This window comes from Cydia splendana, chromosome Z, assembly GCF_910591565.1.
Source record: "Cydia splendana chromosome Z, ilCydSple1.2, whole genome shotgun sequence".
Classification (NCBI taxonomy): domain Eukaryota; kingdom Metazoa; phylum Arthropoda; class Insecta; order Lepidoptera; family Tortricidae; genus Cydia; species Cydia splendana.
This window is the reverse complement of record NC_085987.1, coordinates 28430214-28447557: the sequence shown is the minus strand read 5'-3', so window position 1 is coordinate 28447557 and position 17344 is coordinate 28430214. Positions and strand designations below refer to the sequence as shown.

Genomic DNA, 17344 nt, shown 5'->3' with positions numbered 1-17344 from the left:
CATTGGGCCTTACGAGGTTAGTAATAAAAGCAAGCAATCAAGAATATACAACAATATTTTCATATAATCTATGGATATGTTTATAGTAATATGTAAGATGTGGAGTATTAATAGTATAAGGTCCCGCTAGTTTGTTATAAACTGTTAACTGCAGCTTATTTAGACCCCATTGTTGGTTAGAAAAGGTAAAAAAAATATTAATTGTCGCCCAAACTGTACTCACGAATATCGCGGCGCAAGCGACTCGTACTCGTCGTCGTCACCGTAAATTCGTCGCTAATTCGCGAAACTCATTCTACGCCAGCCATACTCAACCTTTTTCTACGAGGGCCACAAATCGCCGTTGAGAATACCAAATCCGATTGCGATATGGCGATTTTATCAATTATCAAGGTATTAATTAGTATTCTCAACGACAAAATACAGTTTTGCATTTAGTCCCGGGCCGCAAGATGAATTTGCGGATGGCAAGGATCTATACCGAGATCACCTTGCGTGTCACCTAAAAATCTAAATTGAGTATCACTGTTCTACGAACATTTGGTAGAAAATGGACATACAATTAATATTAATATCCCCCATAGTCTATTGCATATGGATCTTAAAACAATTTTATCAAATAACCACTTAACTCAGCCGTTTTGCCAATGACATGGTTCCATAAATACAAAATGATATGAACTCATTGGCCGAATGACCAAGTCACGCAGTTTTATGTTAGTTTAAATCAGTATAAATAAATATAAAATTTCATCAATCATGCAGTTATGCGATTGCAACCCCCAGTGTAGTGATGAACTCTTATTAATGAATAATTAGCACTACTAGTTAGACCTAATTCGCACTATGGAAGTAAAGTAGGATATTAATTAAGTAAGGGGTTGTGCACAAATCACGCGAGGTGTTTTCGGCTACTTTTTGACCCCCTCCTCCCCCTTGGTGATATTTGGTGAGGTTTTTGGCTAGCCCCCCTCCCCCCACACAACCTCACGTGTATTTTTTGAATTTTTTTCATTCGACCTAATTTTAAGATAAATAGTATTGTATATAGAAAATCTTGTTTATTTTCGTTAAATAGACTCGCTATTTTGAAGTGCAGAGTGAAGATTTATGTTTAACGAAACCGAGAAAAAGTATCTACTCATGTGGTAGGTTCTTTTTTCTTAGTTTCGTTCAATGTAGAAAAATACACGTGAGGTTTCCTTATACCCCGCTCCCCCAACGTGATCTATCGTGATTTTTTCGTGACCCCCCCTCCCCCTATCGAACCTCGCGTGATTTGTGCACAACCCCTAAAATGTTATTCTAGACTACCGTTAGTCCCATTCCCTCATATATTTATTAAATATGTATCATTCCGTACGTCCACGCCCTTATTTCCAGTCTTCTTCAATTCCTACTTAAGCTAAAAATCAAGTATGTTACATGCTGCATTTTCGATACTTGAACATAATTTATTATTGCATTAAGTACACGCGATACCGCATAGTATCTTTACAAGATCACAACTCTATTTACTTTTAAACTGCCTAAAACTCACCGTATTTGTTGTAACTAATTACACACTACTATATATTTTGTACCTACAGCTTGATTTTTGTGAAGTATACAGTGTGGAAAAAATTTATGGGCCCTGAAGCGAAAGTACCTTAAAGCCTTAAGTTAGCTCATCTTATACCTTTAAACGAGCATAATATATCTTCTTCTTTCTATCTGTTACCCCCTGCTGGAGTGGAGGGCACGAGCAATACTTGTATATAATATAATTCTTGTAATATTTATATATTTCGGGGATCTCGGAAACGGCTCTAAAGATTTCGATGAAATTTGCTATGGGGGTTTTCGGGGGCGAAAAATCGTACTAGGTCTTATCTCTGGGAAAACGTGCATTACTGGGTGTTTTTATATGTTTTCCGAGCAAAGCTACTAGATATAAGCTAAGGTCCCAGATATTTTTACTTAGAGGAAACATTCTTTTATTGTTAAAAAGAAACAAAACTGCATTGCAAGATTTTTTTAAATTCCCTTGTCTGATTTTAAAATTAAAAAAATACTAAAAATTCTTTTTTATGCATATTTTGTACCATAGACGAGTGTAAGACCTAATGTTTCTTGGAGAAATTTCAACATTAACATGAACTGTATCGACTAGTGGAATAAAATATCGAATGTTTATTTTTTATTTTTAGTCGGTTCGTATCCCGGGCGAGACTAAACTTTACAAAATAAAAAAAAGAATGTTTCCTTTAAGTAAAATAAGCTAACTTAAGGTTTTAAGGCACTATCCCTCCAGGGCCCATTGATTTTGTCGACACTGTATATCAATCTATTACCATGTTATCACTTTTTGTGATAAATTGATAATACACTTTTAGTGATAAAGTATTTTAGGTACAGAAATAAATTGCATAACAGATTTTGACATTGTGTTTTGGATTGAACAATGGGATTGAAAGGAACAATGATTAGCTACAAAATAAGACTATTTCAAAAGAACTCATTGAACACGTGATAGAAGATCGAGCTTGACTGTTAAACTAAAACTAATCCGATGAGAAGGAAGAAAATTAATTACTAGCTCTAAAATAAGGCAAATAAAAACCTAATCGACAGCGTAAAAAAACTTACGAGGCAAGTCAAATTATTTGTGGGATTGCAGAGTGAACTACGTAAATATTTGATTATTATTTGCTCCCATTAAGTGCAGGCAGCCGTGTGTTTGTTCTTTTTGATTCCGTTTGAATATAGCGTTTGACGCAACATATTCACCGCCAGCTCGAGCTACGCGCTACGCCACGTCATGGAGAGCCCGCCTAGCGGATCACTGGCAGTGTAAACATGCGAAACGGTGTGTTGAAATGCAACTAGCTGACAAAGCAATGGGAACACCCGCGTGACATTGAGTTCTCGTACCCTGCTTCTCTGAACGCTTTATATTCCAATCGGATCGAAAGAATGGAAGTCGATTGCCTTTTTTTATTTTATATTTAGTTATTCTGGCAAAATTGGCAAAAGTGCTTAATGATAATTAAATTATTGCTTTTGTTATCAATTAAAAGTATTCATCATCACTTGAATATCCATTTCGAATCTAAGACAATGTCAAAATCAGTTACGTTGGTTATTTTGTCAGTGACTAGTGTATGTAGTATGTTAGTAGATTACAGACGAACTAACGGATGGTGTGCTCGATTTACAGGTACCGCTTATAAAAATACACGCTATTAAGTAAAAACCTAATTTCGTAAAACTAACCTACCTGCGACGTTGTCATTAGTAATTATAAAGGCGATAGGAAATACCATTTAAACGTCTGTGTTGCTTTCCATTCACGTGGACTAAGATTTGATTTAATTAATTAATCTGGTTATCAAAACGTCTCGGTTGTACAGTGATTCGAAAGTCGTTTGTACTAACGCTTAGAGAATGTTGCATAGCTCTTGCAAGGTTCTTATACCTTAATTGAAGTAAAATACTGTATTTACGTATACAAGTACATATATAAATCAGAAAATGAAACCCATTTTACAATCAACTAAACATCGACCCACGCCTGTGGCTCAAATAGATAAAATTTCTGCGTAAAATGATCAATTAGTTAGTTATAGTACCAATCTTCGAAAAGTTCTAAATCAGGTGTGCGGGGCTAGAACTTTACAATCGAGGCGTGTTGCCCATCAGATATATCTATATCTAGGCTTTTCATTTTGCAATTATCTTTATGTTATGTTATGATCATCAACTCAAATACTTTTTTTCCTAATGCACCTGATCTGAAATAAAAAAAGATTAAATGTCTGAATGGCACGGCTTTATTTTATTTATATAAACACGCATCTCGATGACGTGTCAAGTATTTAAATATCATCTAGCCCGTCGCTACTACCTAATTAATATTATATAGTTCAACTAAGCAAACGCCGAATTAAGGTTTAATTATCGACGTAGCACTATAATATTTAACTAAAGCTGTCTGTATTATTACTTATTTTCAAATTCAATTCCAAATGCGCCATCATCTGGCGCCGTGATATTTAATATTAGGTACCTATAACTCCTAAGTTAACGAATATTTCAAATTAAATACATTGGCAACAATGCCTGGTGTTTGTTGTTCGTCAATGGCAGTACTTTGGGGCTATTCATAAATTACGTCATTTCAAATTAGGGGGGGGGGGGTCTGGACATCTGATGACGGTAGCATGAAGTAGGAGGAAATGGGGTCATTTGAAGCATGATTTTTGGATGATTATAGGGGGGGGGGGGGGGGGGGGTCAAAAATCGATGACGTAATTTATGGACAGCCCTTTTCGAAATATGTTCAAATACCTATTTATCATTACGACACGAAAACAAGCCAAAATTGTATTGCAAATTATATATGAACTTACGTGTAAAGATGTACAATAATGTCGGTTGCAATGACTTAAAGATTTTGAATCTGAATGGTGACACAAATGTTCGTTTTATAGACATGAGCTATAGGAATGTATTTACAGTAAGCATTTATTCGGTACTGCAGTTACCTGTTCTTGGCAGTGTACACTACAGTTGCGCCCACACAACAACTATGTAGTAGTATCATAAATCATAGCATGATTTCCTTGGTAGACAATGTTTTATAACTGATTTGTAAGTATTTCTAAGTGTTCGTCTTTGGTTAATCAACTTTTTCTTGTCACTAATACGATACACGATAAACCGTGTTACTGTTGTTTCCTGGCTGACAGGTAGGTACAGAATAAAGACATGAAATAGTCGATCGACCCTTTGACTAAATGACTCTATTTAGTAATAGTTACTCTATGTAGCAGTTATCTGTAATCAATGTCTAATAAAATTAAATGCAGCATGATAAAAGCCACGTTTGCAAGTTCACAAACCGAATTGCTCAACATTTTCAATGTAATTATGAACTGTAGTGTATAAAGCAATATATCACCTACTTCACCAACCTGGCAAATGTCAACTAACAATGACACCATAGTATAAGTATTCAAAAAAAAAATAGGACACAGCGGGGGTATGATGGAGGCGGTATCGACGTGTTAACAGTATAGAGTAAAAGTCACTTTACCGACACTGGTCGATACAAGTAGGCGGACACGTTTTCCCGTCGTCGATACCGCGTCTATCAAACGCCTTTAAATCTTTGGTATTATCTGATCAAACACTTTTATAACGTTTGGAAGTAATATTATACTGTTATTTTTTTATAAGAAATAACATACGGTATATTATATGACATAGTAGAGATTCTATGCAAACCTTAAAATTACAAATAATACACATCTAAATATCAATTCCAATGTGGTAATTAACCTAATGTGGACAGTTATTTATTATTAATTAATATTATTCTAACGATGTGTAGATGTATTAAACCAACCATGTCGATATTTCAGTTAACAATCATTAGTTAATTGCGTACTTGGAAGATATTGTGCTAAGCCTATGTAACACGCTTTGCCAAAATCATGAACATTTTATGCTTGCTATTAAACTACTGTTATCATATTGACCAAAACTTCCCATATTTTAAATATTGTAATTCAGATGTAGTGTATAATTATTTTCTATCGTATTTTCACGGAAACGTACGAACGTGTCTTGCTATTTCAGTCAGTCTCGGTACAAATAGTACTGAGATTGACTGAAAGTAGCATGACAAACACGAACGTTTCCGAGAAAATACGATGGAAAACAATTATGTACTACATCTGTACAATATATTTGCTTAATTTCGTTTTATCTGTGTAAACGGAATTATAAAAAATATTAAAACCTGCCAGCTAACATGATTATATTTACATTAAATGTTTCTGCTGGCAGGGTACAACCATTGTCTGTCATAGATATAATTGATATAAATATATAAGCGACAGTAGCGTACTCTTAAACATGTCAGTGAACTTTTTTGGGCATTATAAGGCATTTCAAATTCATATAATGCTCGAATCAACGCCAAAGCAACGGTTATTTATTGAAACGCATATTCAGTTCGATAACGTTTATATGTATAAGTATATACACAAATGTTTATGCATGTAGGTACTTCATGCGGGCATATTTTAGTTACCGTCACCACCAAGAACAAACAGACAAGTGTAAAGGCCTGTTAACACTTTACATAATAATTAGCGCGTGTGATTAATGCCGAGGTATTTAGTTATACACAAGTACTAAAACCTTAGGACCGCAACTGATTAGTAATTATAGTAATTAGCGAAGTGAGAAGATATACAGGGTGGCCAAAACATAAGTGCTTTCCCGTTGCCAGGGAGGTTTTGGGATTATACTGAGCAACTTTTACTATGGGACCAACCTCGAAATCGCGAAAAAAACGAAACCTCGAAATCGCGATTTCGGGGTTGGTCCCATAGGAAAAGTTGCTCAGTATAATCACAAAACCTCCCTGGCAACGGGAATGCACTTATTTTTTGGCCACCGTGTATGTGCGTCCTATTTTCTTACGAGTCAAGTAGCCTCGACTCGCAGTCCATCTGCCATTAATCAGTATAAGTGTCGCAATAAGAGATGAAATTTATGATCATATTCGATCCGATAGCAACAAAGTTATGTTTCTTTGTGCAATATTATTTATATGCCGAAAATACTTCTGTGGATCAATTATTACTTTAAATTATCGTGTTTTCTTCTGCTAGTAGTAGGTACATAGCCGTTTACCACATCTCTCTTATTGCGATGCCTATAATAACATTAAGCGTAACATTTAGGTGTTAGCAACTACTTGTACTATGGTCTATACTAAATGTATGCACAAAATACTCTTAGTAATCACCTGCATAAATCTCAATCAAAGTGTAAGCAGACTCTAACTTTGAAAGTTAACATGAATGCAATCAACGACCGACGACACCTGCCATGGCAGCATCGCCCACAATAGTAAGTTTGCATGCCGGTCACACTATATCGTCCATTATCACGTTAAACTCTGCACGTGAAGTGGTTGTTGGCGACATATGGCAAAAAGAGGAAGTGATGCGGCGGTAGGTCGGTCTGTCGAACGGTACTTACGCGGCGGGGTCGCGCGCGTCGTCGCGGTGCAGGTCGCGCGTGCGCAGGTACGCGCCGGGGTTCTCCAGCGCCTCGCCGAACTCGCGCTGCGAGTGCAGGATGCGCGACAGCGTCGCCATCCACTGCTGCCGGCGAGCTTCTGGCGCACGGCACACGAATGATTGTCGAGGTTTGTTCGGGTCCACAGAGAGGATCACGAAGCCGTTGTTTCCTTCAGATTCCTCCAGTTCCATTTTATTCACCTGTCAACAAAAAACGCGAGTCAACTCTATACCTACGTGTAATGGTGTTTTATATTTCATTAACAGTTTCTTAAAAAGATAGGCATGTCAATAAGGGCTTATTTAGACGATGCGAGAACTCACATGCGAGTTTCATTACATTGAAGGTTTTGATCGGTCGGTTGAATTGAACGTCACCCACAGGCCGCAATGTAACTAAAATAGCATGAGAGTTCGCACGCCGTCTTAATCAGACCTAATAGCCTTTAGCCTTCGGGTGGAATGTCTTATGGAATTTATAGAACTTGAATAGCAAGACAATCCACTTCGACCAGGAGCTCAAGAAAAAGCAGGCTACATTATAAATCGTTGGGTGACAAGCAAAAGTCACTAAGTACTATCAAAAAATTAAAGTAACTATGCACTTTATTACACTTGTAACACGGTTTATTGTCCAATAATTTCAATGGTGTTAGTTCGTGACTTTTGCTTGTCACCCGACGAAATGTGAGTGAACGGTGTGGTACCTGGACATGAGCCTTGTAGTTGTAGGTGGGGCTGGTGAAGTGCGTCTTCTTGCCGACGGGCTCGCTGAAGATGACGCATTGCTCGAACAGGAACACGTGCAGCTCCTTGGCCTTGTCGCCGCCCTCCGCCACCAGCAACTCCTCCTGCAGCAGCAGCTTGCCCTGCGCGGTGATGTTGCCCTGCACCGAACACGCACGCACTACGTCAGCTACTCACTTGTCTCACCTATTTTATTCCATCTACTTGCACATTGTTTACTAGAGTATACCTTATCTAATATAGATCATTCGTTACCATTATTAATATTAAGAAGAAGAAGATGTCAGTCGATTATCTTCAATTGCTATCAATCTTCCCAATTATTGTAAATAATACAAATCATAAATTAAATTTATGCATAAGCAAATGACTATATTTTAATTTCAATTCAGTCTCAGCTAGCGATGCGGTGATTTAAGAGATACTCGCCTTGCATTTTAGAAAAAAACAAATAAACAAATTTCGGCTAAAATAACAAAAGATATTACATTACATTAGAAGATTTTACAGCATTTAAATGGAAGAATAAAGTTGATTTAGAAATCGTTCTATTCTGTGAACATTCATGGGCATCCGCTTAGCTTTTTAAAAATGCATGAAAATTGCCGAGGGATTAGCCTTATTCGCTAAGCGGTAGGTATATCAGAGAGAGGTAAGTGGTGATTACCGTGAAACCCTGCAGGCGGCCGACATCCATCATGTCGTTGGCGTTCTTGGGAATGATGGAGGTGCAGAGCACGGCGTCCCGCAGCGACTTGATGGCGGCGGGCGAGGCGCCCGCGGCCTCCGAGTACGCCAGCACCTTCTTCACCAGTAGGTGGTACTTCTGGATGCGCTGGATTGGCTTAATCAACAGGTCTCCAAGCTGAAATGTTTACCACTCTAATTTTTATTCTGTTACAAGTTATCCAAGCATAATAATGGGTTAATCCCATATTTTGAAGTGTCCTAAAAGCTATAAACTAATTCTATCTGTTGGAAATGTGTATCTTATAGTAGATAGAAAAGTGGTTGTCTGTGGCCATATTCGGCAGTTTAATTGGGTTTTAAACGAAGGTCATAATAGTACTAATCTCTCTAATTTACAAATGGACACTAGTTTAAATGCTAATGCTCTAAAAATCACGGGTAACTAATTAATTAAAGGAACTTATCCCTGCTAGCAAAATACCCAATGATATTATTTTACATTAATTCAGGACGACTGAGTTCGCGTTACCAGTAATAAGCGTTACCAGCGTTAGACCCGTCTATAAATGTGAGTTAATATGTGTTCCAAACGCGAAAGTTTAAAATATTATATGAGAAAAAGTGTTTGATAGCAAGCCAAATATTATGCAGAACAACTTTACTTGTTCAAGATCAACGTTTACTTGTGCAAACAAATTGAACCAGTTTAACGAGTCTGTATAACTTTCCAAATCGGAGTTCCGTATAGGAAAGATTTCATTTTAGACAAGGTTTGTCTTACCTACTATGAACTGATACCTAATGTTTTACGTTAGGACCGTTTACCCCCTCCTTATTCATAAACGCGATCCAAGCCTCAATTAGCTAATAGTCTTTATCTGTCATTTTGACTTATAAGAAAGGGATAAAACATAATTTAACTAAATCAAAGTTTAATGAATAAGCACCACTTGCACCATCCCACTAACCCGGGGTTAACCGGTTAAAACGTTAACCCAGTGTAAAAATGTACTGGTATACATGGTAACTCCAGGTTTAACCAGTTAACCCCGGGTTAGAGAACGGTGCAAGTGGCCCTAAGGGGGTTAATATTCACCTGTAATTTGTGTCCTAGTTTTTGCCTCAATTCTTGAAAGTAGTGGTCATGTTCGGAGACGATGTACTCGGAGACGGGTTTGTTGCGGCAGTAGGTCTCGTAGAGGAACATGCGCTTCTCGAGGAAGCGGCGGAACAGCGGGCCCAGCAGCTCGGGCTCCTCCAGGCACTCGCGCAGCTCCCCCACGAACTTACTGTACACAAATCGTTCACATGTCTTATACATGGCGCTCTCACTCTTAACTAACTGAAGCTCGCTGACGCGGTCAATATTTACATCAAATAAATGCAATGCAATCAACATAAAACAAACAATTATATAACAAAATGTAACAGTGCAAAACAAATCGAACCAAAAAACCATTTGCATATCACAAGTACAGTAGCAGATATCCTTATATGACAATCGCCGAGCACGCAGTATAAATCTGCTAAATTCGCACAGGCATACGAAAACGTCAACGTAATGAGCTGAGCCGCTTTTTTATTAACTACTTTTCATTATCGAATATAGACTCGATTACTAAAATATCCGTTGTATGGAGTCAGGCAACATGTACAGCAAGCTGCAAAAGCGCATACCCACTCTATGAACGAATTCCATAATGCACAGTGTGTACATTTCGTTGGTCACTTCTTCAAACACCATTTCACTCTACTGATCTGCAATATTCTGAACAATGGCTCCTTTTCTTTTACTAAATAGGTATAATTTGATACTAATTAAATAAAAAAGCATACCAGATTACGAAAAAAATAACGTAACAGTATTATACCATCTTAGTATTACTGGTACATAACAAGTAATGTTACTTACTCTCTATGCCAGTCGTAGATAGCCCCAATGTTGCCAAATATCATTCGGAGTCTGCTGTCTCTGAGGCCTTCGGGTAGCGGCGGATCAGCGTTGGGGTCCTGTTCGAAACATGTGTATACTCTTTATAGGTACAGTGGCTACACATCATGATGACCACTCAGTGGTCTGGTCGCGAAAACACAAAGTGCTCATGATGAATCCGGAAAATGTGTACAGCGTCCTGATCATATTTACTAAACTAAAATGTCCTATAAACTTTTTCTACAATTCGCCTAGTTTCAGGGTTAATACCAATTTTTAAAAAAATCACCTTGTTATTGCTACTTAGTGCAAAACGCCTTTTTGATGGCGATGTTGCCACTATGGGACCTAGTCTAAATATCCTTATTGACAGATGTCATAAAGTGACAAGTAGCACTTTGCAAAAACAGGGTTTTACTAAATTAAAGTACCAAATCATTTAAACTGATTACAGTTACAGAAAAAAAGATTACAATTGCATTTTAAGCGACATTGACGTCATCTCATGTTACATTATTTCTTTGTTTTGGCGTCAGAAATGCATGGTTAAAATCTTTCGGGTTCGTCGTGAGCACCTCATAGGTACTTGTGAGCAAACTGGACTTTTCATCATTTAACGTAAATTGTTCGATTGACTAACCAATATGTAAATTCGGTTTTGCAAATAAATGTATTAAGGAAGGTTTATTTAATCTGTAAGTTTAGTAATCAATACTGGGTACCTACTGAGATGGTATTAGACACACACATCTGTCTGTAAGTAGGTTAAACCGCAAACGCGAGCGAGGTTCACAGTTTTATTATACTTATGCATGGGCCTTATTCATAAAAAAGCTGGTTGGCAAACCTTTCAATAATGTTTCTTTTCTATATAAGTGGACTTAACTTATTTACAACACTACAGTAGGTATTACAATTAATTATTTATCAGATAAACACCTACGGACTATGGAAATGTACGGCCCTAATCCTAAGGCACTTCTAATGTTGAAATGAATTCTGTCAATGAATATAGACATACAAACATACAAACATTCCTACATACAAACAAACCTTTTATAAACGATAACCTTCCAAAGACATTCCAGTAAAAAAAAAATGGTATACAGCGCGGAATTTTTAAATGGAGCACCTAATCCAGGGTGACACGCAGAAATAGTCTTAGGAGACTGTCTAATTTTTTTAATTAATTACGATACACATTTACACATTTCGAAATCAAATGCACAGTCAGCGACAAATTTTGACATTTTTTTACGACTAGCTATTTTATTTTTATTCGAATCAAATGTTTCCAAAATCTGTAATTGTCAATATTTTTTTCTTTTCAAACGTTAGGGTATGTCTACTAAGACCTTTTTAGTCTAGGTAGCTGATGTGCCATTTAAAAAATCCGGAGTGTATAATAATAAATCGTATCAGTAGAGTGGTAATGTGTAGTGTGTGACCTGCATGTGTCGGATGTAGCCCTCGCAGACGAGGCGCAGGTCCTGCACGTAGATCTCCTCGGTGTCGACGAGCTCGCGCAGCACGTACTCGCGCTTCTTGAGCACGGCCACGCTGGAGTCGGGCCCCGGCGTGCGCGGCTCCTCGTCATCCGCCGAGCCCTCGTCGGCGCGCGCGCCGCCACATGCCGCGCCGCCGTGCTGCTCCTGCACCATAACCGCACACTTTACTTGCAACCTCTCACTTTTCCTGGATCACAAATAGCGGAGAACCTTACCTTTCAGGTGTTTTTTTATTAGACTTAGAACTTCCCAAAATTAGGAGAGAACACTCTACCTACCAAACAACATGCTAGAAAAATAAACATAACACGACTTGATCAACAATGTTAATGTTATTTGTATGAAGAGTTCGTCATCGGAATCGAAATCGAGTAGTGGAAATGTAAAAAAAAAAAAGAAATCCAAAGGTAAAATGGCAAATGAAAGTGCAGCGTGCATACTGGAATATTAAAACGTCACTGACAACAAATAAACACCAAATTTAAAGACAATACTTATTACAAAAAATATGTAAATAGGAAATATACAAATTTGCGAGCACCCTTATAAAGCGAATATCGGCTATTTATACTAAGTTAATAAACGCCACAAAGCAAATGTAAGACAAAACAGACTATTTAATACACCAAAAGTAAACACATAAAATACCTCATGGTATATTCGGGGATGTTCTGCCAACAAACTCTAGAGGATGGTGTGGAAAACCACTATTGATCAATCAGTAGCAATAAAGTTAATCTTTTGGGCGTGACGACTTGAATAATTCGCAATGCTCATTAACAGTTTTAGTAGCAATAGTGGCATAGTTGTGATTCAATTAAGGGCTTTCCTTCAACATGAGGATGTTAATTTTTATTTTTATTTATTTTATGGGAAATATAAATAGGAATAACGAGTTTCATAATCATAAATTAATAAAGCTGGCATTGACGCAGCCTTTGTTGTTGTAACAAATGCTGACTACTTGTAAAAAAATGTCTTCCATATACGAAAGAAACCGTTATCTTTCTTAATCAATCATTACACTGTTTTATGTATTTAATATAATATGCGAAATCAATCAATCATATTATGTAAACGTCTATTTCCATCATTTTCAGAATCCGTTTTCGGAACAACCCAACAATTGGGTGATTCAGAATTTCCCGATCACTTTAAACTAATAGGTAACTAATTAGTGAAGCCCCATTAACTGCATATAATTAGTCAACGCAATTTATTGGTGGATATATCGTTGGAAATCCCGAAGTAAAAGATAAGCATGCGATTGAAACTCTGTGACGGCTCATTAATCTATGGTGTACCCTTCGCTTACCATTCAAACTTTTATACCGCCCCAGCCTTAAAAACCTAAATAATTTTGCTTCCTAGTGACACCAACTACTATTTAGTTAAGCACACTCGCTAACAATCAAACTAAACAAATACCAACAAAACCATCATGCAACATATATCAAGTAACCTAACCATTTTTTCCTTGACTATTTGTTCAATTTCTGCAATGTCTGCCGGACCACCGTTAGTTTCCAAAGCTTCCATGGTCAACGAATTCTGAAAATATTACCAACATGATACCTCTTAAAAACCTACACGGACCCTTAAGAGTTAGTTACGTTGTTAGATTTGGAAATGAAGGTTACTTAATGGTTAAAAGAACATATATTATTGGTTGAAGTCAAATAGTAACTTACGCGAGCTGGTGCATCTGTGGACACTGTGGGGGTGGGCGACTGCTGCAGAACCGCCTGAGGGTCCTGTACACATCAAACTTTTAATGAAACTTCCATCTAACGGTGTGTGTGTGGGCCGCGACGGTGCATATTTATTTATAACAATTCATTAGCTTATGCTTATACATTTCCCGCGCAATTAAACTGGAGTAACATAGTCAAAAGTGTCTTTAAAATGTAAAGCAACAACAAAAGCACCTGCCCTTTAATGTTTCGACTGCGCTCTCCATCGAACTGATATCCATTTTATTCCTAAAACAGCTAAAACGCCGTCTTTTAGGAAAACGGTTCTCTCTTTGTATTTAATATATGTGTTATCTTTATCACACAACCTCAACTCTTTACAGCAACACAAATTTAATATACTCCATTTTCAGCATTCTCAGGCCTTTCATTCCTTCATTCAGGAAAGCAATAGCGAGTAAAACGAGCATATTTTACCTCTATGTTACAGAATTATATTTCCGAAAACGGTTATGGTACAACGGAGTGGATGTTGTGTTTGTATGTATGGTGAGTACTGGTATGTGTGTGTGTGTGTTGGTCACCTGTATGGGTTTCATGGGCGGCGGCAGCTCCACGTCGGGCGCGTCGTCCTCGGCCTCGTCGAGCGCGCTGGACGCGCCGTGCGCGCCCTCGGCGTCCTCCAGGCGGCCGTTGTCGCCCGTGTATGGCAACTGATACAACATTCACAATTAATCACGTGCAGTTTCCTAGTGCAGCTACAGGTACCGACAACTAAGACTATGGTATTTTTAGGGGTTCCGCACCCAAAGGGTAAAAACGGGACCCTATTACTAAGACTCCACTGTCCGTCTGTCGGTCACCAGGCTGTATCTCATGACCCGTGATAGCTAGACAGTTCAAATTTTCACAGATGATGTATTTCTGTTGCCGCTATAACAACAAATACTAAAAAGTACGGAACCCTCGGTGGGCGTATCCGACTCGCACTTGGCCGGTATTGTTTTTTGTATTACGGGTATTATTTTAGTTGCTGTTAAAATAAAACCTTTTTAGAGTCGGTTGTCCTAAACCACTTGTATTTATTTAACCTTTATTGCATAAAAGGAAACCTTACAGTACAAAAGGCGGACATAATGCCATGAGGCATTCTCTACCACTCAACCTTTATTCTAATCTTGTAATCATAATCCTAGTCAGATAAAATTTGCATCTAAGAAAGGTCTAACATGCAGTTAGCTCTATGAAGGCTGTTGAACTCGCCCTTCGTCAGCTCGTTTTAGCCATTTCTCAATTTGATCAAACAGAACTTCATCAGTTTTCACATGTATAAGTTCTACGAGTACGTAAACATGAAGGCGCGAAGCCGGTTAAACTCAAAAGTTGAAAATACTAAACATTTATCACGCACCTTCAGTTTCTTCTCGGAAGGAACCTTCTTCAGCGGAGCTGGCTTATCCGCTGGGGACTGCGCCCCGCTCGAGGCCTTCTCGGTCTTGCCCTGTGACGGTTTGCGCAGCCCTCCCAGCCATCGCCTTCTTTAACATATCAAAAAAAATCCTATAGATCATGTTCATAGCTTCATTGTACCTATATTTATCTAAATTCTAAATTGTATTAAGTATTTCTTCGAATTTGCATCTTTACTCAGTCGGATTCACATCAACTATTTATTGTTGTTATTCTGTCCCGTCAGCCTGACGACTACAGTAATACAGTTTTTTAGAAGAACTGTTGAATCACGTTCTAGTAACGTGCTCAGTAAATGACCCATTATGAAAAGCTTTGTCCACCACACCACCACCCCAAAAAATCATGAAACTAGGATTTTAAGAGTGACCCAGGAGACCGTAAACGTGGCAACGAGTGACAAGAAAAAGTTGATTCACCCAGGTACAACATGAAATATCTTATTCAAAGCACATGTGCAGCGGTACGTACTCGTAGTCGGGGCCACGCCAATCGCCTAGCCGCCGCCGCCCGACCACGAGCCATAGTGGACTTCAGTTACACTCGTATGTAACTGGATACTCCTAACCACGCAAGTCACATTCATACATACATATATATTTGGCACAGAGCGATGTCTAAACGGACGTATTGAAATACTATTTGTATAGAAATAAAGGTATTAACGACAAAGTAATCACAAAATATATTTTTCACTTCTCATGCTCAAAAAGTGCACCTTTATGTCGTGCGTAGACGACATAAAATCGCATTTTATGCTCTAGAGCATAAAAGTAAAATTTTCTTCTAGACTAAGGTCTCAACAGCCAAACAGTTAAAACATATTGCACAAATTTACTGAGCAATAAAATTGTGTAAATGACAAAACTTGTTATATTATTTTATTCTACAATTTATTAGAAATCCGTATTTTCTGTCATTAAATTTAGTAAATCACATAAAATAGGAGTCGATTATCGTTCAAAAATGCTCCGAAATGTTTGACGTGGCAGAAAACCAAGAGTCTGAAACTCTGATCACATGTTGAAAATTAAAAAAAAAAAAAGTTAGTTGGCGGGAATTGGTTATGTATTATGTTCTTTCGCTTTATGACAATTTCGTGGTGTAAATTGCCGTGAAAAATATAATTTTATTTTCCTCGCAATCGAAGTGAAAAGCAGAGTGTACAACAAGGGCATAAATGTCCATTTTTACCCTCGTCTACTATTTTGGTCTTCGCTTCGCTCAGACCAAAAAATTGCCTCGGGTAAAAATGGGTCACTTTATGCCCTTGTTGTAAAATCTACTATTACAGTACATATGGTCCTATTTTCCCGCACTAGTGCGTAAAATAGCACTTTTCGTGCGATGTCAAAAGTTTAAAGGGCCATATGTAAAACGTTGTACGATACACGTGCGAATAGGTAAAATTTCCTCTTTTCCGCACTTGTATCGTAAAGAACTATTTTATTATTATTCGTTGAAATCAGCGGTTTGAAAAGACTATCTTTATTCTTTGATATCAGCGCAAATAAAGTCCAAATTGTACCTACTATACGCGGGCTAAGACTAATTCAATGCACATATTGAGTTGTTTTTCTACGCGCGTTGTATATTGAATGATAAATATTTGAAAACCTAGTTTTACATCAACATAGCAATTTTCCTCGCGGTGGAATAGTCTTTTCAGCTAACTTGTGCAAAACACGGAGACACAAATGTTTTGTGAGAGAAGAGAGACAGACAATAAGTATTTTAACCAGAAGGATGTACATATATGTCAATTATTATCTCTTTAAACAAGACACGCGGTAGCGTGTCCATCAAGTTCAAAGAAAAAGGAACTGGCGACGCAGCAACCGTGTGTAATAGTTACACGAACCATTAGGGTATTATACTGTATTTAAAATAAATTATTTTACACTATGTATGAAATAAAGCGCCAGATAATTATTAGAAAAACACAGATAGGAGTTATTTTTTAACACAAGTTCTATTTAATAAATCGGATAGAAATATAAAAAGTAGGTGAGTTGACCGTGACGTCACGATGTAATGTTTCATATTAATTCCATATTAGCAAATCGTTTTGACAGTTCTAAAAAAGTAACTGATTTGACTAGTAGGAAAATACCCTATATTTCGAGCTACTCTTGACCCCTTCACAACATGAAACCTATTTAGCCTGCCTGCACATATGATGACACATTTATTCAAGCCTTTTAGCTTGTTTAGAATACAAAA

General features: G+C 37.6%; 1 protein-coding gene across 1 annotated transcript in view; it reads right to left on the bottom strand.

Moving 5' to 3' along the window:
- The window catches only part of LOC134804909 (triple functional domain protein), a 170114-nt gene that overhangs the window by 18744 nt on the left and 134026 nt on the right, over positions 1-17344 (bottom strand). The window contains exons 30-39 of the mRNA XM_063778229.1: positions 15063-15186; positions 14236-14364; positions 13649-13711; positions 13425-13508; positions 11898-12101; positions 10429-10526; positions 9613-9805; positions 8494-8691; positions 7787-7966; positions 7039-7280 (exon numbers count right to left, since the gene is read on the bottom strand). Coding sequence (XP_063634299.1) covers positions 7039-7280; positions 7787-7966; positions 8494-8691; positions 9613-9805; positions 10429-10526; positions 11898-12101; positions 13425-13508; positions 13649-13711; positions 14236-14364; positions 15063-15186 — 1515 coding nt within the window. The remainder of the gene's footprint in view (positions 1-7038; positions 7281-7786; positions 7967-8493; positions 8692-9612; positions 9806-10428; positions 10527-11897; positions 12102-13424; positions 13509-13648; positions 13712-14235; positions 14365-15062; positions 15187-17344) is intronic.